General features: G+C 47.3%; 1 protein-coding gene across 1 annotated transcript in view; it reads right to left on the bottom strand.

Annotated features, from left to right (window-relative positions):
* The window catches only part of LOC144682978 (cilium assembly protein DZIP1-like), a 138693-nt gene that overhangs the window by 69579 nt on the left and 43022 nt on the right, over positions 1-26092 (bottom strand). Inside the window, exons 6-7 of the mRNA XM_078545911.1 lie at positions 16947-17108; positions 4104-4247 (exon numbers count right to left, since the gene is read on the bottom strand). Coding sequence (XP_078402037.1) covers positions 4104-4247; positions 16947-17108 — 306 coding nt within the window. The remainder of the gene's footprint in view (positions 1-4103; positions 4248-16946; positions 17109-26092) is intronic.

The raw sequence follows: 26092 nt of genomic DNA, 5'->3' as shown, positions 1-26092 counted from the left end.
CAAAGGTTTACCAGGCTGATTCCTGGGATGGCGGGACTGACACATGAGGAGAGATTGAGTCAGTTAGGATTATATTTGCTGGAGTTCAGAAGAATGAGGGGGGATCTCATAGAAACCATTAAAATTCTAACAGGACTAGACAGGGTAGATGCAGGAAGGATATTCCCGATGGTGGGGCAGTCCAGAACCAGGAGTCACAGTCTGAGGATACGGGATAGACCATTAAGGACTGAGATGAGGAGAAATTTCTTCACCCAGAGAGTGGTGAGCCTGTGGAATTCGCTACCACAGAGAGTAGTTGAGGCCAAAACATTGTATATTTTTAAGAGGGAGTTAGATATAGCTCTTGGGGTGAAAGAAATCAAAGGATATGGGGAGAAAGCGGGAGCAGGCTATTGAGTTGGATGATCAGCCACAATCATAATGAATGGCAGAGCAGGCTCGAAGAGCCAAAAGGCCTACTCCTGCTCCTATTTTCTATGTTTCTACGGAGGAAGCACTGAGGGCGGCAAGGGCACAGAATGTGCTCTGGGTGGGGAACTTCAATGTCCATCGCCAAGAGTGGTATGGTAGCACCACTACTGACCGGGCTGGCCGAGTCCTCAAGGACAGAGCTGCTAGACTAGGTCTGCGGCAAGTGATGAGGGAACCAACAAGAGGGTAAAACATAAAAAACATAGTGGACCTCATCCTCACCAACCTGCCTGCCACAGATGCATCTGTTCATGACAGTATCGGTAGGAGTGACCACCGCACAGTCGTTCTGGAGACAAGGTCCCGCCTACACATTGAAGATGCCCTCCATCGTGTTACATGGCACTACCACCGCGCTAAATGGATAGATTTCAAACAGATCTAGCAACTCAAGACTGGGCATCCGTGAGGTGCTTGTGAGCCATCAGCAGCAGCAGAATTGTACTCAAACACAATCTATAACTTCATAGCCCGACATATTCCTCACACTACCATTTAACATCAAGCCAGGGGATCAACCCTGGCTAAATGAAGAGTGCAGGAGAGCATGCCAGGAGCAGCAGCAGGCATACCTAAAAATGAGGAGTCAACCTGGTAAAGCTATAACACAGGACCACTTGCATGCCAAACAGCATAAGCAGCAAGTGATAGACAAAGCTAAGTGATCCCATAACCAAAGGATCAGATCTGAGCCCTGCAGTCCTGCCGCATCCAGTCATGAATGGTGGTGGACAATTAAACTCACTGGAGGAGGAGGCTCCACAAATATCCCCATCCTCAGTGACGGTAGAGCCCAGCACATCAGTGCAAAAGATAAGGCTGAAGCATTTGCTACAATCTTGAGCCAGAAGTGCCAAGTGGATGATCCTTCTTGGCCTCCTCCGGAGGTCCTCAGCATCACAGATGCCAGTCTCCAGCCAATTTGGTTCACTCCACGTGATATCAAGAAATGGCTGAAGGCCATTATTCCAGCAATAGTACTCTAATTGTGCTCCAGAACTTGCCGCGCCCCTAGCCATGCTGTTCCAGTACAGCTACAACACCGGCTATGCGGAAAATTGCCCAGGTATGCCCTTTACACAAAATGCAGAACAAATCCAACTGGGCCGATTACCACCCCATCAGTCTACTCTCGATCATCAGTAAAGTAATTGAAGGGGTCATCAACAGTGCTATCAAGCAGTACTTGCTTAGCAATGACCTGCTCACTGACACCCAATTTTGGTTCCACCAGGGCCACTCAGTTTCTAACCTCATTACAGCCTTGGTTCAAACATGGACAAAAGAGCTGAATTCCCAAGGCGAGTGACTGCCTTTGACATCAAGGCCACATTTGACTGAGTGTGCCATCAAGGAGCCCTAGCAAAACTGGAGTCAATGGGAATCAGGGGGAAAACTCTCCACTGGTTGGAGTCATACCTAGCACAAAGGAAGATGGTTGTGGTTGTTGCAAGTCTGTCATCTCAGCTCCGTTCTGGAGGAATTCCTCAGGGTAATGTCCTAGGCCAATGGCCATCTCCAACAAGAGGCAATCTAACCATCGCCCCTTGACGTTCAATGGCATTACCATCACTGAATCCCCCACTACCAAGATTCTGGGGCTTACCACTGACCAGAAATTGAACTGGACTAGCCATATAAATATTACGGCTACAAGAGCGGGTCAGAGGTTAGGAATCCTGCGAAGAGTAACTCACCACCTGACTCCCCAAAGCCTGTCCACTATGTACAAGGCACAAGTCAAGGGGTGTGATGGAATGCTCCCCACTTGCCTGGATGAGTGCAGCTCCCATAACACTCAAGAAGCTTGACACCATCCAGGACAAAGCAGTCCGCTTGATCCACAAACGTTCACTCCCTCCACCACAGATGCACAGTAGCAGCAGTGTGTACTGTCTACAAGATGCACTGCAGGAATTCACCAAGGCTCCTTAGCATTTTCCAAACCGACGACCACTACCACCTAGAAGGACGAGGGCAGCAGATAGATGGGAACACCACCACCTGGAAGTTCCCCTCCAAGCCACTCACCATCCTGACTTGGTAATATATCGCCTTTCCTTCACCGTCACTGGGTCAAACTCCAGGAACACCCTTCCCAATAGCTCTGTGGGTGTACCTACACCACATGGACTGCAGCAGTTCAAGAAGGCAGCTCACCTCCAACTTCTCAAGGGCAACTAGCAATGGGCAATAAATGCTGGCCCAGCCTGCGAAGCCCACATCCCATGAATTAAAAGAAAGACAATGCAGCTGCGGTCAAAGGTCAGCTCTCCACTGCCTCTCGTCTCCAAAAAATTGCCAAAACGTATTCAAAACCACCAAAAAAAATACACGGCAGCCTTAAACTACTATCCAGCAACTTACCTGATCAATATGGTGATTGTTACAATTCCAGCTCGTATATAGCTTTCTACCCACAATATTGGATGCTCAGCCACCCAGATAGCACCTAAAAACAGACACATTTTCATCTATATCCTGGCCACTATTTTTCCTCACATCAGTGGGGTTGCATTACTTGATGTAAACAAACCTATTTCTGACTACACTCCTGCAATCTCCTTCTCAGCCAACCAAAAACTCTCCTCTACTGCTTGTGCTTCTATCTTTCTTGTTGTCTCTTCTATTCACAACCAAAAATAGTCTGCCAGGCAATCCCTGCTGAATGTTAGAGACATCCCAACACTAAAAATGTCAGGTGTTTCGATCAATTACTGAGACAAACTAATGAGATTTTTCTAGTTTACAGTCCATGGGGAAAATAACTTCTAATAGTATATTAGCAACCATTGTGGCAGTGCTCCTTTATAAAAACTTGTATGAATACACTATGCTTTGAAACACAATATTAAAAAATCTTTTTGTGGAAAATTGGCCAAAAAAAATCTGAAACATGGGACAGAATTTTTAGGTTGGCGTGCGGGCATGCGCCCAACCCAATCGGTTGTGAAATTGCGCGAGATGACATCAGGCAGGCGTCCCAACATCATCCCGTGCTCGCACGATTTATAATTAAGAAGACAATTAAAGTTGTTAAAGTTCCAATTGTCCCCAACTTTTCGTGGTCCATCAAATGTTACAGTTGGCGGATGGGCATATCTGCCAGGCGGACTTTGCATTTTTGATGAAACCTCATCCAAGGACGGGATGAGATTTCCGTTATTAAATGAAAAAAAAATCTATGGACGGAATTTTTAACTTGTGTATGTTAAGGTAACTGATTGTGATGCTTGGACATATTTTTGTGATTTTAAAACCTTTATATAATTGATTTGAAGCCTTCAGGTCCCTGAGGTAGCTCTCTGCCTTCAGGGAGCTTTCATTCAGCACTCACCCAAGCCAACACTTACGTCAGCGCCCACCCTCCTCCTGCCCCCACCCCAGCAACGCTGCGCATTTCAGCACGTGCTTCATGCTGGCTGGCCGTTAATTGGCCAGCCAGTGTGAAATCACAGTCAGGGGCTGATCGCAGTCGGTGGTCCATTCCCTGGCCGATCCTGGACCCGCCGATCGAGCCCGCTGACCTAAAAATTCTGCCCTTGATACAGTAATTTCTTAATTTATGCAAGCATTTTATATTATTATGCTTTCATTATAATGCAATCCACAAGATTAGATAACCATACCTGTTTTTCTAAAATATCCTTAAGATCCTTCACTTCCTGTTGGTATCGCCGGCTTTCTTCCTGAATGCCATATTCATGTTCATCTTTCAAAGTTCCAAGGCTAGATTGAAGCTGCAAACTTGTACTCTTTACCTGCAGAAGCTCCTTAACAGGATAGATAACAAACATAAAATTAACATTTAATAACAATAAATACACTTAACTTCCTGGATGTCCTCAACCCTCGCTCTGGCCGCAGGAGGGGCAGCAACATCACCAATCCGGCTTGGAAGGCGGTGGCAATGGTCTGCAAAAATGGACAGCCATCCAGCGCCGCAAGAGGCTATATCAACTCCTCCATTCTGCCAGGGTAAGTCACTCATCACTTCCAACTCTCACAATCACAAACCCATTACACATCCACCCACTCACAGCCATTGAAGGGACATCACCATTCAATCTTTCACACACACCTTTATTGTCCTCATCCCGTCCATGGGATCACTCACCACCCACACATACCAGGCATACTTATCATCTGCCTAGCAGGCATCCTGCTTACACTCTCCCCATCTGTATTCATGCAGGACAAGCTGGCACACAACAAGAGAGGTCGCAGACTGGTGGAGGAATGCCTGAAATCAAGGTCCTCACAGACTTTGAAAACAGAGACATCCAGCTGGCCAGCAAAGATCTGGACCGTTCCTGTGCTGACGGTGAGGTCGGCGGTGCTCTAACATGTGAGGATCCAGCAGTGCAACATCCATCAGATAACGATGCTGTGAGTCACTTCCCCTGTTCCGCAGTCCCCTGCCATGTACTAATCATCTCTCCTTGCTTTCACAGGCACATCTGGGAGACAGCTGATGGAGTGCATGACTCAGGGCTTCCAATCAAGCCCCAAAGAAGCCTCTGAAGAGGAATCTGAAGGCACCTTCATTGAAGCCCCGTCACAGCGCTCACCCACACCCTCCACCCGCGCAGAGATACACACCTCGGTGGGACCAAACTTTAGAGTAGCCTTGGGATCACAATCTGGTGAGCACATCTCACTGTCTGATCCATAGCAGGCAACAGCAGGGACTTCCCAGGTTTCCGGCACTCGAAGAACTGCTGGAGGCCGAATCTACTGAGTCGGAGTCAGATGACAAGCCTCTTGACTGAGTTATACCTGTTACTAGATCTGCAAAGGCAAGCTCAGGAACATTAGGAAGGGATGTGCGTTGCACTGCTCAGGTTGCAAGGCATAATAGAGGAGTCCACTGGCCTTCAGGCTGAGGTGATAGCTGCGGCATGCACTGAGGTCAACACTGGCAGGGTGGCGACTGCCATGGAGACCTTGGTCCAGGACATCACCCTTGCACTGCTGCGTGGGACGAACTCCATCACTGACGCCATAATTTGCCTCCAACAACGTGTACATGAGAGGGGTGTGGGGCAGCTCGATCTCACTCCATCTTCCCCTTCCCCTCAAGGAGTCAGCCAGGGGTCAGCAGGCACCCATAGGGAGGAGGACCAGTATCTCGACACCCTGGGGCCTTCTGCCCATGTGACTCCGGGAATGTCTGGCCCATTCGAATCGTCTCCTCCTGTGACCCCAGGAGCTCCAGCTCCACAGGCCAAGGAGGGCGCCACTGCCACTACCAGGACCCCAAAAGCCGCCCAGAACCCTCCAGGTCTCGGCCCTCCAGAGGAAACCTGCCAAGGTCATCACAGACAGGGTGTACTAATCAGCAGGCTGCTTCTACCTCCACTGCGGATATCGGGGAGTACCAAGACGTAGCAGCAGGGTTAGGAAGGTTAAGAAGATGTAACTCTTTTGAGTCAACCAAGTAAACTAAATTATCAAAATTAGGGACAAAGTAAAAGGCAGCCCCTTAAGGGGAAACTGCAAAAGCAAAGACAAAATTTAAAGGAAACTTACAAATGTTAAACCAAAATGCGATTAATAGAGTCAATAAAACACCCCAGCCCCCGCGGTGCCCACCGAACACGGAAGGCCTCGACAGTGCCGGCAGACACCGCATGCTCCCTCTCCAGGGACAGCCGGCTGTGAACATAACAGCAGAAGAGGGGCAGACAGTCAGGTCGAACAACCCCCTCGATCACCCGCTGCCTCGGCCTCTTAATGGCCAACTTGGCCAGGCCCAGGAACAGGTTCACGAGGAGATCCTCCTCCCTCCCAGCCCCCCTCCGCACCGGCTGCCCATAGATCAGGAGCGTGGGACTGAAGTGCAAACAAGACAGCAGTAAAAGATTTTTTAAATAACTGAAAAGGGAGTGCAGCCTTCAACACCCCAAATAAACACGGTCCATTGACTCCACAAAACCGCAAAAGGCGCAGATCTCTTGGAAGTCCATGAACCGACACATCCTACAGTTGTACGGGACTGCTGCGTGCAACACCCTCCACGCCAGGTCCCCGATGGAAAGTGGGAGGACACCTCCATCGAGGGACTCCCACTGGGGACCTCCCCCGCCAGAAGGCAACAAGGCACGGGATGGCATGTCCCGGTGCTGAGTGCAAGGAAGTGAAGGGTGTGCAGCAGCAGCCCTGACAGAAACGCCTCCGCGCAGTGCTAAAGGGCACAGAGGGCATTTCTGCAAGGCGACTTAGGTTGCGGGGCACCAGCTCCCGAGGGAAGGTTTGGGGTTTGGGGCCAATGTGGAATTCCGTCCGAACAGGGGTACGTTCGAATGGAAGACCACTGCGCACCTGTGCCACCTCGAGTACCAGTATAACGTCAGGCCCGAGCATGACTGTCCTAAGGTCTTGAATGGCATTGGCCGCGAGCCGGATGTCCACGGACGCACGATGCGCCAACTCCTGTGGAAGCATCCAGCCCACTCCTCCCCGATCCTGGTCACCCCGGCAGCCACAGCCCTCCTCTCTGCCAGCCACTGAAAAGGGCGGAGGGGCGAATTGTTGAGCAGCGGCTCTCTGACGATAGCCGCTACTCCTGACGGCGGAGAGTTGCGTCGCGAGGCGACCATGTTCCAGACTTTGATCAGGTCCTGGTAAAAGACGAGCAACGCCTGCAAGGGGACACAAAGGCCCCCCTCCGATCTACAAACAGGAGCTGCACGTTATAATTCAGGCCGTGCACCTGACGGAAGAAATACGTCGCCAGGGCACACCATCTCGGAGAAGGCTCGGCGTAAAGGTATCGCTGCAGGGCCTGAAGATGTAAAGTCACACCTGGGTGCGTAGGCACAACAGCGCCTGACCGCCCTCCCTAAGCAGGAGACTCAGAACCTCAGCAGCGACCCAGTGCAGCCTTTTGTCCCAGAAGAAGTCGACGACCATTCTCTGGATTTTTGTGACCAAATCTGGGGGAGGGGTCAAAGTGACCAGCCAGTACCACAACATGGCGGCAATCAGCTGGTTTATGACCAGAACTCAACCCCGGTAAGACAGCACTAGGAGCAGTCCTGTCCAGCGCCGCAGGTGAGTGGTGACTTTGGCCTCCAGCTCCTGCCAGTTCGCTGGCAGGATTCCTTGGCAGGGCAGAGGTGGGCCCCCATGTAGAGGAGGCTGTTCATGCTCCAGGCAAAAGGCCTGAGCTCCTCAGGGAGGGGATCCATCTGCTGACCAACCAGGAGTCCAGAACACTTGTCCCAGTTGATCCTGACAGAGGACACGGCAGATTAAACCTCCTGGCTCTCGTACATCCTCCGCAGGTCAGCTGGGTCAGTGAACAAGAGGAGCACGTCATTGGCGTAAATCAAGAGGACGACCCCCATGCCCAGCCTGCACAGAACCAATCCTGACCAGTACCAACCTCCTCCACAAGAGGTGCAGGAAAGGCTCCACGCAGATGGAATACAATTGGCCAGACAGGGGGCAGCCCTGACGCACTCCTCTCCCAAAGCGAAGGGACACCATCAGGGACCCATTAACATTAACTAGACACTACGGCAGCATGCAGAAGTCAGATCCGGGCGACGAAATGCGTCCTGAACCCGAATGCTCGCAGAGTCCCAAATAAATATTCGTGATCAACCCTGTCGAACACCTTCTCCTGGTCAAGAGGCAGGAAGGCGTTCGAAAGATCACTCCTCTGGGAAAAGTAGATGATGTCCCAGACCAGATGGATATTATCGAAGATGGTATAGCCCGAGACCGTGTAGGACTGGTCAGGGTGGATCATGTGGTCCAGCACGATGCCAAGGCAAGACGACATTGCCCTGGCAAAGATCTTGTAATCCGTGCTGAGGAGGGAGACCAGGCGCCAGTTCTTAAGGTAGCGGAGATCCCCCTTCTTAGGCAGCAGGGCAATCACAGCCCTGCGCCACGAGAGGCAATATGGTCCCCCAGGACCCCCACGTAGTCATTCCCTGGGACGTCCCAGAACGCCCTGAAGAACTCCACGGTCAGCCTGTCCAGCCCCGGGGATTTCCCCTTGAGAGACTGTCAAGGGTGCCAGTCAGCTCCACCAGACTTCTAATGGAATCAAGCTTTCCGGTGCCCTCCGGACCGACATCCATCAGGTCCTCCCACAAAACTCTGCGAGAATCCTCGCTAGACTGATCCGGAGAGAACAGGGCGGTATAATAATCTCGGGCGATGGCCCTGATGCTCTCTAGATCCAAGACAAGGGATCCGTCGTCAGCCAGCAGCATAAGGAGCTGCTAACAGACCCCGTGTCTTTTTTCCAGCGAGTAGAAGAAAGGTGAGCCGTGGTCCAGGTCCCAGAGGAACCAGATCCGTGACCTCACGTACGCGCTGTGAGACCCGATGAGTTGCAGGTCCCGCAGCGCACCCTTCTTCTCTTAATATGCCAGCCACAGGGGCCAGGTCCGCATCGGGCTGACAGAGACGTGCCTCCAGATCGAGCACCTCCTTCTCAAACTCCTCGACCCTGGATTTCCACCTCTTTGTCGACCCCCTCACGTACTCCTGACAGAAAACGCAGACGTGAGTCTTGCCCACGTCCCACCATAGCCTCAAGGAGAGGATCATCCCCTCTGGCCCAGAAACGATGGAACGAGTCCAGGAACTGCTCGTCCTCCAGTAGCAGGTTGTTAAGTGCCAGTACGTGGATCTGTCCGAGCGGAGAACGGAGCGAGCTCCGCCCACACCAGATGCACAGAAGCCGCCGGAATGCAGGACACATACGCCTTGGAAACGTAAAGGTGGTCGAGTCTGGACACTCCAACTCCAGGTGACCCAAGTGAAAAAGCTCGAGTCAGGATGGAGATGTTGCCAGACATCCACCAAGTTGAAAGACCCAACCAGGTCCCACAATTTACTCACACCTAGCGAGCAGCACTGGACTCCATGACAGCCCCTGGCTCGAGGGTACAGTTGAAATCCCCCACCGAGGATGATGCACTCGCCCGCATCGATGGAGCCGAGCTTAGTGGACACTTCCTCAAAGAAGCTCACTTGCTGCTGCATGCCCAGGGGAGCGTACACATTCACAAGGTGAAGCGCTGTGCCCCCTAGGCGCACAGTAACATGCAGCAACCAGCCTGGCGCTGGTTCCTTGACCTCTAAGATCTCCAGCTGAAAATGTGGGGCCAACATGATAGCCACCCCACCAGAATTGGAGGCGAGGTGACTCATGTAGATCCCCCCTCACCACTCCGGAAGCCACGTAGCTTTGCCTCCCAGAACAGTATGAGTTTCCTGCAGGAAGCACACCACATACTTCCTGTCCCTGAGGACCGGGAAGTTCTGGAACCTGCACTGTGCGTCCCTGCTGCCGTGGATGTTAAGGCTTGCTATGATAATCTTCATTGTCAGAAGTATGTGCTACCATCACATAGTGCAAGAATGAGAGGACGATTTTAATCTCCTTCATGAGCCCAGCGAGGAAGGTGTGAACCCTCCCCTTAGTGTTCCAGTCCAGCCCAGGGGGTTTTAGAGCCTCACGGGTGGACCAGAACACAAGGGAAAAAGAATGCCACCGGTCCAGGGCCAACTGGACCCTGTCTTGGCATCCTGTAAAGGGATGAGGGGAGAATCGATGGAGGGCACCAGGGGATCCACCACCTCACCCGACAATGATTCGAAGTCATCCGCGGTGCTCACCACCGAAACCCCATCCTCCTCCAGGTCGTTGCCTCCAGCTTCCAAACCCTCCCCCGTATTGAGTAGGGGGCTGGTTCGAAGCTGCCAGTCAGCTCCACCTCCACCTCGATCCCATCCCCAGGATCAAGGGCAGAGGGGTCCTCTCTGGTCTCTTCTTAGAGACATGGGTCAAAGGGTGGCAGCGGCTCAGAGCCCTGCTCACCCACAGGCACCGGGTTGCCTAGCAAGTCCAGAAAAGGCTCTGGACCTAGCACGGAGGCGGCCCGATGACCCAGTTGTCGAGGCCATGAAGGGACTGCTGCAGTCCCCTGGTGGGCTAGATGGCATCTTGGGGGTACAAGGTGGGTCAAGGTGGGGCAAGGACGATACCCTAGATCCGGAGCTTTTACTGGACTCACCGGGCGACCCGGTGCCTGAGGGGGAGCGGGGCTCTGAGCTGCCGTCACATTGTACATTCTCCTTGCTAAAGCTGGCCATGTAGCAGTCACTGGTGGGGGCACCCACAGTCCCTTGCAATGTTATCATTCAGGTTGGACCAGTCTCCCCCCATGGTTCAAGCTAGCAGTGCAATCTTGCAGTACAGGTTAGGAGAATGCCTGAGCTGAGAGCACAGCATGCAGTCCAGTGGGCGAAGCTGCCGCCAATCGGTCAGGTGGAGTGGGGCGGAGGTGGGTGGGGTGTCGGGCAGCCATGCAGCGCACTAAACTCTGGCCATCCAAGTGGTGGCCAGCACTTTCTGACATGCGTTAAGGAGCTTCCAAGAGAGGTTCTTTGTACACCCAAGATAACCCATGATCCTCTCTCTTTTATCCTGCAGGAGGAGTACAACAGCAGCATGGAGCTGCATGCCTTGTGGCGTACAGAGTAGAGATGAAGGAGAAGACAGCAATGGAGGCGCCTGGCTGGGCAGAGGGAGGAGCAGCACCCTCAGGAAGAGATAGCATGCCGCTGAAGAGCCACAGTGAGCCGTCGCTGGTAGGCACCTAGCTAGGCCCAGGGTCTATAGACGTCACCTTTCATCCCTGCTGGTAACCAAGAACCAGTATCGCCAAAGACTGTGCATATCTAGGGAACTGGTTGGTCATATCTGTCAGCCACTGCAGAATTTGGCACCATGGGAACATGGAGGGCAACCACTGTCAGTGGCCGTGAAAGTGACCGCAGTGCTCAATTTTTAAGTGGATCCTTTCAGGGCTCCACTGGTAACCTGTGTGGGATATTGCAAGCCTCCACCCACAAATGTATTCATGAGGTCATGGATGCCATCTTCCGGAAGGCACACAACTTTGTGCATTTCACCCGAGACCAGGAAAGCCAGGATGCGAGAGTGCTGGAATTTGTCCAGACCTCGGGTTCCCCACAGGTGCAGGGTGCCATCAACTGCACTCACATAGCGCTCAGATCTCCACGGCAAAAAGTGGTTGACTATGTCAACCACAAAAGCTTCCACTCGCTAAATGTTCAGCTGCTATGCGACCAGCACAAACGCATCCTGCTCAGATCCCAGGGAGTGTCCATGACTCCTACATCCTTAGCAGGTCTCAGACCCCTGACATCTTCCAGGGTCCAGAGTGGCTGCAGGGTTGGTTCTTTCATGCCTCTGCATTGTTCGAGTGGGCAAATAAGCTAGAGGCTGACTCCAAGCATGTCAATGTGGCTGCATCTGAACTGTCTTAGCTGTGGAGGAATGGCCACTTTATACAAGATTTCCCTAACGTGTGGCCACCTCCCTCCCCCACACCCCGCAGGTGCCTGTGCACTACCATCAACCGCAGTGCAGCCCTTGCTCCCCCAGACTCGCCTCGGCCACAGTGCAACCCTTGACCCCCCCCAAACTAGCCTCGGCCACAATGCAACCCTTGACCCCCCCCCAAACTAGCCTCAACCGCAGTACAGCCATTGACCTCCCCAACTCTTCTCAAGCACTGTGCAGCCTTTGCACCCACACCCCCAAACTCACCTCTACCACAGTGCAGCCCTTGCCGCCCCCCCCAAAACTCGCCTCAACTGCAGTTTACGCCTTGACCCCACCCCCACTACAATTCACCTCCATCTTGAAGTCCAACAAGTGACCCTGTCGACTGCTGCGCAACCTTACTGTGCACTCACCTCCGAGTTCCCCTCAAAGTGCAGCCCGCCAAGTGCACGCCTTATATATGCTGTTGTGAAACATGTAGGCATGCAATCTCGGATGATCCAGTATGGGGTATGATTTTGGTGGGCTGGGCTTAAAAAGATTTGCAGATGTATTACAATGAGATTCCCGACATCCGATGGCGGGAAACGTGATCCGCCATTGAATGGCGGAGTGGACGATTGCAAATTGGTTTCACGACATCGTGAAACCGATTTTTGGCCTTCTCGCCATATTGTCTGCTCACGCCGCCGAACACGCCTGACGCCAGCAGGCATGGAAAATTCTGCCCAAGGAGCTGTCCAGTGCTTATCGATTCTGTTGTTCGTATTTTAAATGTCTGGTTCATACTTTATAGCGTTGGTGCAGCAGCAGGTTTTTAAGAAAATCATGTATGGATTTTTTTTAAGCATTTCCACATATTATGTCTCATTCCAGGCACCACACTTATGGATATCAAGGCCTTGGAGAGGATGCAAAAGGGAGTTAATAAAATGGTAGTAGGTATGAGGGACTTCAGCTACATTAGAACAATTAGAGAAGCTGGGATTGTGCTGCTTAGAGCACGGAAGCTTAAGTGGGGATTTAATACAGGTATTCAAAATTTTGAGGGATTTTGATAAAAATACATAAGGAGAATCTGATTCTATAGGCAGCAGTGTCAGTAACCAGAGGACATAGATATATGGCAATTTGTAAAAGGATCATAGAGGAGATGGGAAGAATTTCTTTTTACGCAGCGAGTTGTAACAATCTAGAATGCACTGCCTGAAAGGGTGGTGAAAGGAGATTTAATAGTGACTTTCAAAAGAAAATTGGAAAATAACTGAACAGAAAAAAATTGCAGGGCTATGTAGAAAGACTTGGGGAATGGGACTAATTGGATAGCTCTTTCAAAGAATTGATAGAGGCTATTTGGTCCATTTTGCCTCTTTCTGTGCTGTATGATTTGGTGATTCTAAGTCATTTAAAATGGAAGTGCACATAAAATGTTATGTAAGTAGTAAAATTAGTTGTGACGGTTGGCACGGTACGATGAAAGAATATGCTGCATATAGATAAAATCAAAACAATATACCTGAAACAATACTGAAAGCAGTTGAGATCTAGTTGTTATTGTGCACAGATCACTTAAGGTTCATGCCAATGCAAAGATGTTGTAACTAAAGCAATCCAAGGGGAGGCAGTGGCATAGTTACTGGCCTGCTATTCCAGAGACCCAGGGGACCTGGGTTCAAATCCTATCATGGCAGATGGTGAAATTTGAATCCAATAAAAATATGCCCGTGAAACCATTGTCGATGATTCACTAATGTCCTTAGGAAATCTGCTGCCCTTACCTGGTCTGGCCTACATGTGACTCCAGGCCCACAGCAATGTGGTTGACTCTTAAATGCCCTCTGAACAAGGGCAATTAGGAATGGACAATAAATGCTGGCCTAGCCAGCAACACCCACATCCCATGAGAGAATTAATTTTTAAAAATCAATTCAATAATAATCAAAGGACACCATTTTGGCCTCATAAAGGCTCTTGGTTAGACTGCATCCAGATTTGGTTCCCTTATATGCTGGATGAAATAGTGGCCTTTGGAAAGGTTGAGAAGATGATTCCCAATTTAAAGAACCTTGGTTGCTCATTACTAATTACTTTAGAGCAACGTATACTTTGAGGACACCTAATGGAAGTTCACAAAATAATGATTATTTCAGTTTGAAAGATTGAGGAGGAAAGTGGTCACAATTTTAAACTTTGCAAGAATAGGAGAATGTTAAGCACTTCTTAGAGCTTCTGGAATTTGATACTGTCTTGTGCATCACATTGTATAAAATATAACTGGTTCAACAGTTAACACATGCCTGAGAATTATTGCTATTTATTTTGTCTCTCCCAGATGGCTGTTGAAAGATAGGAAATGTCTAGTCCTAACGTACCAGGCATTATGTGAATGGGGAATGTTTGATGGACCAGTGGTCTTTTCCTGCCTGCCATTATTTTATACTCGTAGAAATAAAAACGTTTTCAGTCTGTGAGTATGAAAACAATTAAAATCCTCTTTAAAGTGATAAATTAGTTTTCAAAAATAAAATGTTTATGTACATACCTATTCCCCATATTTCCTAGTATGCTCATTTTTAAAGGAATTACTTTGGAAAATTGGAAGATATACTTAGTGAGCTTATAACATTTTTCTTCTTCCCTTCCAAGCTTCTACCCTCCTCTATTGAAGTTGCTGACTAATGCTCGGTTATGCATGCTTGACCACAAAGTGACCTCAGTGCTTCTCCCAAGTAACCATTTTTCTTGTATGAGCCTGGATAGCAGCTGCTGGTTATTTGATTGGTGGGGCACTCACAACTGAGGAAAATCCTACCCTCATTATTTATTTTCAAGTAAGGGTGAATGAATAACAACCACAAGCAGGAAATCTGTCTCATTCAATTCCTGTTACCTATCCTAGACTTCTGGGGGCCTGTACCTCAGTATTGCTCCTAATGTCCCTGGGTTGATCTGGCTAACTCAGTTGGTGGGAAGGTAGAGAAAGAAAGAGAAAGTATTTCTTGACATACTTTAAAACAAACAAGTGGCATTATTTTTCAATAACATCATCAATTGCAAGTTATCAGAGTTGCCTCATTTGATGAAAGAAAAAGAGTTGGTGCCATCCTTGCCTTGTTTTATGAAAGGTCATCGACCTGAAATATTAACTCTGTTTCTCTCTCCACGTATGCTTCCAGACCTGCTTGATATTTCCAGCATTTTCTGTTATTAATTCGTTTAAATGAGGCTTGAAGTGTATCATTGGAAGTGGCGCAAGCTTATTTGTTCTTCCGCAAGGATCATTCCTTGCCCTATGTTCAGACCAATAGGCCAGCAAGGACCGACCTTCAAAGCCAATAATTTATTTTGAAATGCAGTGGTTGTTCCATAGGGAAGTGTGATAGTCATTCAGCACAAGTTAAAATTCCCCGAGCAGGAATGAGATTAACGATTAGTTAAACTGTTTTTAATAGTGTTAGCGGAGGGAGAAATAATAGCCAAGCTTAATTAATTAGTTATTAAGCAAATAAAGCAAATTAAGAACAGGAATCATACTTTTATTTTATATTCATTCAAGAGATGTAAATATCGTTGGCAAGGCCAGCATTTGTTACCCACCCCTAACTGCCCTTGAGAGGGTGATGGTGAGCCACTTTCTTGAACGGTTACAGTACACCTGCAGTACTTCTAGGAAGGGGAGTTCCAGTGTTTTGACCCAGCAATGGTGAAAATGTTCCAAGTCAGGGTGGTGTGTGACTTGGAGGGGAACTTGCAGGTGATGGTGTTCCCATGTATCTGCTACCCATGTTCTAGACATTAGAGGTTGGGGGTTTGGAAGATGCTGTTGAAGGGGCCTTGACAAGTTGCTGCAGTGCATCTTGTAGATTCTACACACTGTTGCCACAGCAGTGATAAAGGGGGTGAATGTTTAAAATGTTGTTGGAGTGCTGATCAAGCAGGATGCTTTCTCTTAAATGGTGTCTGCTCTTTCAGTGCTTTTGGAGTCACACATCCAAGCAAATGAAGAGCATTCCACACTCATGACTTGTGTCTTTAGGGGAGGCAGTGGCACAGTGGTATTATCACTGGACTAGTACTCCAGATACCCATGGTAATTCTCTGGGGACCAGGATTCAAAACCCACCATGGCAGAAGATGAAATTTGAATTCAATGAAAAATCTGGAATTAAAAGTCTAATGACGACAGTAGAAACCCATCTGGTTCACTAATGTTCCTTTAGGGAAGGAAGCCATCCTTACCTGGTCTGGCCTACGTGTGACTTCAGACCCACAATAATGTGGTTGACTCTTAAATGCCCTCTGAAATGGCCTAGCAAGCCATTCAGTTCTTAAGGGCAATAAGGGGATGGGCAATAAATGCTGGCCGAGCTGGTGATGCCCACATCCCAAGCTAGTGGACAAGCTTTGGGAGTCAGGAGATGAGTTACCTGCCACAAATGCCCAGCCTTCATGGGCACAGTATAGATGATCCAGTTCAGTTTCTGGTGTAAGTTCCTGAGGATGATAATGGTGGAGGATTCAGCAATGGCAATGCCATTGAATGTGAAAGGGAGATTCTCTCTTGTTGGAGATGGCCATTGTCTGTGGCAAATATTGCTTAATATCAGCTTAAACCTGAATGTTGTTCAGGTCCTTATGCACGTAGGCATAGACTGCTTCATTATCTGAAGAATTGGATACTGAACACTGTGCATTCGTTAACATGCCCACTTCTTACCACCTGATGAAAGGAAAATCATTGATGAAGCAGCTGAAGATATTTGGGCCTAGGACACCACCCTGAGGAACTCCTGCAGCGATGTCTCAGAACTGAGGTGACTGACCTCCAACAACCATACTCTACCAATATCCAGGAATATTTCAGATCTATAAGTTTACTAGTTTTATTTCAGTATAAAAAAAAATAAATCTAATCCCTCAAAAGTGATTCTCCTGTCAACATGCAGCTCTGGATGAAAACAATAACTGCTTAAAGGAGAATGAAGCCAACAAACTTGAATCACACTGCAGCTTGGTGTCTCAATCCATTTAGGAGAGAAAAGAAAAAGCTCTGAGCAATTGCGCTTGGGAAAAGAGTGCTCTGTACCCACACAAAATATATAGTACCTTGGGGCCTACAAATGTACTTAACTGTTTCCAATGCAGCATTCTTTTCAGTCATTTCTTTAAACTCTTCAACAAACATTTCTTTCATTTTCTCCATCTCATAGTTCAGCTTCTTTTTTTCTTCCTCCTTCCATCTTTCAAAGCTTTTTGTTGTTTCCTCTTCTTTCATTATTCTATTTTCAATTTCCTAAAATATACCAGGTGATGATAAGTTTGTAAAGTGCAAAATAAATGTATCAACGTATTTTTTTGACTTCAAAGATAGCAGAACCCCACTCCCAAAGGAAAAGCACAATTCTCAGAACAAATACATTACAGGATCACTGCATTTACAGAACCTTTGCATATGCATTCTTCTGTTTTAGCTATGTCCAAATAAACACAAATGCAAAATCAGATATCAGAAGTGAAATAAAATAAAAGCATCTGAACATCTGCAATATTTCAAAATCATCCTTCCCAGTGTTTTGTTACCCATATATACTTGGTCCTGATTTAAGGTTTTAAAAGTACGTACTACTTAACATTACAGGGATATATTTTTCTTGATGCTAAGTGTAGATATGAGTTAATAACACAGAAAACCGATAGAAAGCTTAACAATTTTTGTGCATGATTACCTCTTCTACTGAGTCTTGATATCAGCCTAAATTTGTGCCTAGAATTATTTAAACAGTAAATTTACTTAAGAGCTTAATCCTGTTGTGACATGTTAAGATATTAGGAAAAATGTACAGAACTGAATGTTTGTGCCTATATGCAAGGGAAAAGTGAGGCTAGAATTCAAATTTGGAGTGGTAGTTACATGCTCCTCCTCACCTTTGTGGCACTAAAATTCACTTTTTGCTTCATTGATTACATTATTTAATACAGTTTTGGTTCAATAGGGCTGTGGATACCGGGTTAATTGAAATTTTCAAGACTAAGATCAACATATTTCATTAGGGATATGGATCAAAATTAGATAAATGAAGTTGAGGTAATGATCAGCCAACTGAATCGTGGAATAAGCTCCATGGCTGAAAGACCTACTCTTGATCTAATATTTCTAATTCAGCAAATTCTGCTAGAGCAACAGTAGAGAGAGAGAAATAGCAGAAAAGAGGTCAGTAAATGACAGCAAAAGAAAGAGCCCTCCCTTGCCTAGGGAATAAATCAGGTCAATCATCCCAAAGAGAATCAATAATTCACACCGGCTCTGGACAGTACCTGGGTTGTTTCATGTACTTACTAGAACTGGACAGCAAAATTCTCTCTCACTGGAGAGAAATAAAAAGTGTAACGGCTATGGAGGTAGTGTTAAGGCAGCGATGTGCCGAATTGTTTTGAATGTGTAAAACATATATATATATTTTCACAGGCTAGCCTCTATGTGGTATTTGAGTTAACAGTTCATTTAAGTTTGTCACTTTATTTATGTTGCTGATCAGCTTTTACTGATTTTCTAGTTGTGCATGTAGGTTCATTTAAATTAAGAATTTTAACAATATTAACCACTGTGATATGTCTACTTGAACTTCAGCAAGGCTTTTGATAAGATCCCACATGGGAGACTGATAACGAAGGTAAGAGCCCATGGGATCCAAGGCAATTTGGCAAATTGAACCCAGAATTGGCTGAGTGGCAGGAAGCAGAGAGGGATGGTCATGGAGTGTTTTGTGTCCAGTGGGATGCCTGTGTCCAGTGGGGATCCACAGGGATCGGTGTTGGGTCCCTTGCTGTTTGTGGTATATATAAAGATTTAGACTTGAATGTGAGAGGGTTAATCAGTAAGTTTGCGGATGACACGAAAATTGGTGGAGTGGTAAATAGTGAGTAGAATAGCCTTACATTACAGGAGGATATAGACAGGCTGGTCAGATGGGCTGATCAGTGGCAAATGGAATTTAATCTGGATATGTGCGAGGTGGTGCATTTGGGCAGGACAAACAAGGCATGGAAATACATGATTAATGGTAGGACCCTGGGAAGTACCAAGGATCAGAGGGACCTTGGTGTGCATGTCCGCCATTCCCTTAAAGTAGCGGGACAGGTAGATAAGGTGGTTAAGAAGGAATATGGGATACTTTCCTTTATTAGCCGAGGCATAGAATATAAGAGCAGGGAGGTTATGCTGGAACTGTATAAAATGCTGGTTAGGCCACAGCTAGAGTATTGCGTGCAGTTCTGGAATCTGCATTATAGGAAGAATGTGATTGCACTAGAGAGAGTGCAGAGGAGATTTACCAGGATGTTGCCTGGGCTGGAGAGTTTTAGTGATGAGGAGAGATTGGATAGACTGGGGTCATTTTCCCTGGAGCAGAAGAGATTGAAGGGGGACATGATTGAGGTGTATAAAATATGAGGGGCATAGATAGGGTAGGTAGGAAGGAACTTTTCCACTTGGTAGCGGGATCAATAACCAGGGGGCATGGATTCAAGGTAAGGGGCAGGAGGTTTAGATGGGATGTGAGGAAGAACTTTTTCACCCAGAGGGCGGTGGGAATCTGGAACTCACTGGCTGAAAGGGTGGTGGAGGCAGAAACCTTCATAACATTTAAGAAGTATTTGGATGTGCACTTGCGATGCCATGGCATACAAGGCCATGGGCCTAGTACTGGAAAATGGGATTAGAATAGTTAGGTACTTGTTTGACCGGCTCAGACTCGATGAGCCGAAGGGCCTTTTTCTGCACTGTAGACCTCTACGGCTCTATGATATAACCAATGAGACAATTAAATATTTATCTGAATCCAATTGTATGGAGCAAGTACAGAGATTAATAGCCTCATGTCCTAGCTTCTGTATTCTGTGATATATGATCAGCATACATCAGGTCCAGTTAAAAAAAGGGAACGAAATACACTCATTGTTTTTGCAATTGTCTGATTATCAAGCAATTAATGCAACATTTTACTAAAGGGCAATCTCCCCAAATTGAGAATATTTTTAAAATATGTCAAATCCTTTTTTTTATAGCAAAATATCTAGCACTCTGCAGAAAACTTGACAGAGTGAATTACAGTAAAAGCAAAACATATGACACTTACAATTTTAATAACAACCAAAGGTTTAATTCGAAATTGGGTTATTTAATCCTATTGTTGCGTTCCATCTCCCAGGAAAACTTCCTGCATATTAGCTAAATGATACTAAATTAAACTTTTAATAACAAAGCCACAATATTTCCACAGTAGATCTGAAGTTATTAAAGAACTATAATTTCAAATTCATGCCTCCGGTAAGTTTTCTATGATTGAAAAGTTGAGTGTATCCTGATGCCTGAGACACAGTGGGAGTTATTTTGTTGTAAGGGTGAAATATACACTAAATAGTGTTTTGTTAATAAGATATGCCGGTTTGAAAGTCTGATTTTAGCATGACCTAATTGCTGATTATCGGATTTGAACTTTCGTGGAGGCACTGAAAAAAACACCTACATGTTTTGCACTCAAGCACTGATTTAGAAGCAATTTTCGTGGAGTGCTAAACTGAGTATCCACATACCTACTTCCATGTAAACTGGTAAGTGCCTTGGCTGACACTTAATGGCACGTTTCAGGCTAGCTTAGGGACTAAGGGAAAGGGCGCACCAGTTCTTGGAGGGGACACTGAAGGTCCAGAGGAGGGGATCCTGAATCCAGAGTGGGGATGGGCAGGGTGGAGGGGGTTGTAGGGAAAAGAATCCAACCTTGCTTTCCTTTCTCTCTCTCCTGAAGCAGTGGGTCCTGCTCTGTCGGGGCTCATGTCCTCCTCCAGACCAAAGGGGACCCCTAACAAGATACAAAGGATCAAGCATTCCGTTTCTCTTGGTAATTCCCATAAGATCTCAAATAAAATAGAGGCGGTGAACTGATGAAAGGTCATCTCAAGCTGAAACGTTAACTGTTTCTCTCCATAGATGCTGCCTGACCGTCTGAGTAGTTCCAGCATTTTTAAATTTTATTTCCAATTATAGGAGGCATTGGTCACAGTGGCCTAGAAATTTTGGTAATAAATAGGTGTAAAATGGGCATAAAACCAAAAGGGTCCAATATGCCACCTGCATGCATGTGTAAATTCAGCGCCAGAAGTGCATTACCTGACACCTTGGTATAAATATCAAAACAGGCAGCTCGGGACTGCGCCTGAAACAGATGCTAGAATCTTTGCATATGAAAATAAGGTGCCTGGTGTTGCCCACACCAGGATTCAGAAAACATGATGTACATTACTAAAAGCTATGTTTTTGGTGTGGAGATGGGAGGAACTGGAGTTCCAAAGGCCATTGCCAGCTCCTGCTTGCCCCCGCCCACCATCTCTTGACCTCTTACCCACCCTCCCAGAACTTATTTGAGGGTCTTGTCGGTGATGTAGCAGCCTGAAATTGAAATTCTCTTTGCCAGTTGGCTGCCTGGAGATGCCAAGAAAGGGTGTGGAACTTGCCTGAGGGCCAAGGCCCAATATCAGGTGCACTTCAAGCTGAACCCGTGCGCAGGCATCATCCCCTGTGTCCAGTTCACAAATGCACCATGACCCATCCCAGTGCACCCACTGCACCTCCCAGCTGCTACCACCCCAATCCCAACTGACTACCCACCCTTCTTGATCCAAGCCACAATTACATTCCCAAACATCACCACTACCCTCCTTCTTAATTACTGCTACTTTCCAACTGATCACAACCCCCTTCTAAGTTGGCGGCTCTCCTGATCTCTCCCTCTCCTGATTGTCCCCCATTCCAGTCATTTTCATTCCCAGTTCCCTTTAAAGGACTTCCCTGAGGGACGCTAATATTGTCACAATATCCCAATCATCAAGTCCTCTCCTTCAGTGAACTGTGGAAATCCCATTAGGTGTCTGCACTTCACTGGCTCAATAATAATTAGGCACAGAACCCAATATTATTTGTGCCTCATGCCTATTTATTCAGGAACAAACATTGTTCTCCTTACTTATAGGTGTGCTTAAATTTTTTGATGGGCAAATGGGGCTTGGTGTGAGTTAGGATACAGGCAGCAGAATTCTAGATAAGCACAAGTTAACAGAGCGTGGATGATAGGAAGCCGGCTTAAAGGGCATTGGAATAGTCAAGTCCAGATATCAAAAAGGTATGGATGAGGAATTCAGCAGCAAACAAGCTAAAGCAGAGGCAGAGACGGGCAATTTTACGGAGATGGAAGTTGACCGTGTTGATGGAGGAGTGGATCTGAAGTTGGAAACTCATCTCAGTGTAAAATACGACTCCAAGGTTCTGAACAATCTGGTTTAATCTCAGGCAGTTGCCAAGGAGAGTCAGTGGCTAGGAAAGACTGAAGACAATGGCCTTGGTCTCCCCAATATTTAGTTAGGAAAATTCTGTTCATCCATGATTGTGGAGAGTAACGCACCACACTGCTGACTGAATACCCAGCCACGGACCTGCTCTATTAGCCTTGGCATTACACGTATGGTCCAGTTCAGTTTTTAGTCAATGGTGACACTGAGGATGTTGATGCTTAGATACCTAGCAATGATATTTCTGTTAAAAGGGGAGATGGCTCTAACCTTTCTTATTGGAGATGATCATTGAGTAACAATTTGCTGTTAATAAGGAAAATGTTAACTTTGGACAATACCATTGAATGTGCAATATTGGATCAGCCACCCATTATACATTGTTCCAAATTTTCATTTTGATTGATTTCAACAGAAATGAACATTGAGAGAGGTGTATAATGAGCGACAGAACAGACAACACCGGTTTTGCACAATCGCCAAAAGTTAAAATTATTCCCAGTAAGTCCTCATTTATATTTTAAAAGTCTCACTGGTGGAACTTCAACTTGTGTTCTGAAAATCTAAGTAATCTCCTGATAGAATTCAACTGCTGATTTAATTATTGCTACACTAACAACCAATTTAAAATAATCAATCAGGCTTGTAACATGGCTTGTATATACTTGCTCGGAATGACATACATTCATTTGCAGGGACCATTCTCTGCAAACAAAAGGAAAATGTCCAAGTCTTTTTTGAATTACTCGGAAGCATAGGGAGCCAATAGTTCCCCATTGCTTTCTCCCTGGCAACACCTCGGTCAATCAGAATCAACTCACCAACCAATCATCACCCTTTTCTCCTGTAGTATAAATTGTTGTGATTGCTTGAATTTGGCATTCTTGCATTTGTCCTTATAAGTGCAAGACAAAAATCTTCAGCAACATGTCTCTCTGTTCAGCAATATTTAATTCGTTTTTCAAAGATTTTGAGATCAGTATGGCTTGACTTTTCGGAGCTTCTGCTGGTTAGATCAGGATCCCTATAAAATAGCCTCAACAATTTTGCCCACCACAGCTTTGGACTGATCGAGGTCAAAGCATCTGCAATCCACCCTCTCACCTTCAATGCACCACACCCCCATCACTCATCCATCGGCATTCCCTGGCACTTAAGACACATGCCTAATATCCAGATATTCTACCTCGCCCTCACACCTAACAATGCTGCCAGGCTGTACTCTTTGCTCTCTCTTCCAGGAAGAGATCACACACAATAAAAGCAAGTACAGCAGAAGCAGCAGAAAACAGAGGACAAGGACATCTGCATCTCCTGAACCCTATGGTGGAGATGGCTTCCCACATCATGGGGCCAGTTGCAATAGGAGGGATTTTCCAGTCCCATCAGCGGCAGGTGTCATGGTGGGTGGGACAGGAAAATTTGGAGAACGAGATGAAAGTCGATTTCCCGCTGGCGTGAAAATAGTTTGCAATTTTACGCTCCCGACTTTCATGGTGGGTCAGGTAGCCCACGATGCCATGTCAGGAACCACAATTGCATTGATTTGAATAGCGTGAATACTCATTAAAAAGGCAGCTCACCAGAATCACACCCCCACTCCAGATCAAATGGCCACGCCAGCAGCTAATTAGACCTGCATCATTCACGACCAGATAAGTGACGAGCACTTTGTGAACACCACTTCACTCGTGATCTTGAGGTACGTACGCCTACTTTTCATTGCGCTGTGCTTGTGGCTGCTCTGATTCTGTGCCAAGGATGTACAGGCAAGACCAGCAGAAACTCAAGGGAGGGGTCAAAGCCAAGGCTTACCATGTGAGGCCAGCGAGAAGGGGTGGGGGGGCAGGTGGTGGTTGTGGTTGAAAGATGCTGGAAGGCAAAGGCTCGATTGGTGGAGGACGGGGCGGGGGGGAGGGGTGCGTTGGTGGTTGGAAGATGCTGGAGGGCAAAGGCTTGATTGGTGGAGGACAGGGGGTGATGAGGGGCTTTATGTAAGTCACAGAACTATGGGCCTCCAGATGGGGAGGGGTCAGGTCTACATGGAGCCTCGGGACATCAACACCAAACAGTTCAGGGGGGAGGTCAGGGATATCAGTGACAGGATGATGGGGTCAAGGATTAAAGGGGGGAGGATGGACAGTGATTGGAGGGAGGAAAACCTGCACATGATGCTCCTCCAGCATGATGAGAAGGGCTTCGACAGTCACAAGGGCTTGAAGTTGGTCTGGTAGTAAAATCTCAGCACCACCATTTTTGGAGCTGATCCAATAATGCTGTTGAAAAACAAGCTGTGTAAAAATTGCAGGGGAGGCCACTCAGGGCTTGTGGGAGGAGTCAACTACTGCACTTATGGGCCAGTTGAAGGGACACCTTACTCATTTCCGCTTTTCCAAATGGAGATGAAGGCACAGCTGAGACATGTTCGGAACTGTCAAATGCCAATTTAGGGAACATGGCACCTTAACTCATGTTGTGCAATCCTGCGAGACTATAAACCTGATTTGGGGCTTTTGTAGGCTTGGCTTCCAAAGACCCTTTGTCCCTCTCGTGGAAAAGCCTGAGTGTCAGATGGAACCAACTGAAAAAGGGCCACGGGTCAAAACGCATTATGCATAAGACCTCCAAACCTTGCAGCTGGCAGTTTAAGGCTTTGAAGGCCCCCCTCACCCCCCACTCACAATACTCTCATAACAGGAGTGCAATTTGGGACTGTCGTGTAATCCAAAGGACAAAATCTGACAGTGCCCTGACTGAGGCTTCTCTCACCTGGCAGAACTCAAGTCAGATCCATGCCCTGTGTCAAAGCCCTGTCATACCTGTGTCATTTGGGGGAAGTGGTGGTTGGAGGGGTGTTTCATGTTCCCAGTCAATGTTTCTGCAGACATGAGCACGAGAGCTGGAGCAGGCAATATTGCGTTCATGCTGGCAATCAGGCAACTAAGGTGGAGAAGAAGGATCCATTGCTGCTAGGTTGGGCTAAGGGAAAAGCCTCACCCTGAGAACAAGGGCCAGCAAGGTACTCTCAAGACCCAGAGGCTGAGGCTGACAGAGCCACTGAACGGAGGCGTCTGGCAAGACCACAAGTGTACAGAAGACGCCACTCATACCTCCAGATGAGCGAGAGACAGTGCTGTAGACGTCTTCACACGTCTAGGGATGTGGTGGCTTACATCTAGCACTATCTCCAGGAGGATTTGACGCCACAGGGGCTGGGAGGCCATCCACTGCCAGTGGCTGTAAAAGTGACTGTTGCTCTGAACTTCATCCAAAGCTCCACTAGGGACTGCTGTGGGATTCCTCAAGCATCCACTCACAAATGCATTCGAGAGATTACAGGCGCCCTTATTAATGAGGTGCACAATTACATCCAATTCTCCCTAGATGAAGCCAGCCAGGCTGTGAGAGCAGTGGGATTTGCAGCAACCTCCAGATTCCCACCCCCAGGGTGCCATCGACTGCACTCATTTGGCTTTAATCTCCCTGGTAGCAGCCACGACAATTCGCCAAAAGGGTTCCAATCTCAAAATGTGCCTAGAAGCAGATAATGCAGTATGTGCGGGATACCTTGGAAGTTCCCACAACTCGTACATCTTGAGTCACTTGCAGGTGCCACAGATCTTCGAGGGCCATCAGTGCATCCAGGGTTGGCTCATCGGTGACAAAGGCTACCCACAAAAGACATGGTACGACGGCTTCAAAGTGCCTCAGAGGAGAGGTATAAAGCTGCTCATTTTGCAACATGCTCATTGGTTGAGCAGACCATTAGCATTTTGAAGTTGAATTTTCAATGTCTGGACAGGTCAGGCGGTGCTCTCCAGTATTCTTCCCAGAGGATCTCCTGCATCATTGTGGCTTGCTAAGCTCTACACAGCCTGCCGCTCCAAAGGGGGGAATGATGAGGGACAGAGGAGCTGCACATCTGCTCCAATGATG

The sequence above is a fragment of the Cetorhinus maximus genome, chromosome 7 (genome assembly GCF_964194155.1).
Source record: "Cetorhinus maximus chromosome 7, sCetMax3.hap1.1, whole genome shotgun sequence".
NCBI lineage: Eukaryota > Metazoa > Chordata > Chondrichthyes > Lamniformes > Cetorhinidae > Cetorhinus > Cetorhinus maximus.
The sequence above is the reverse complement of the archived record's forward strand: the minus strand, read 5'-3'. Positions and strand labels throughout refer to the sequence as shown.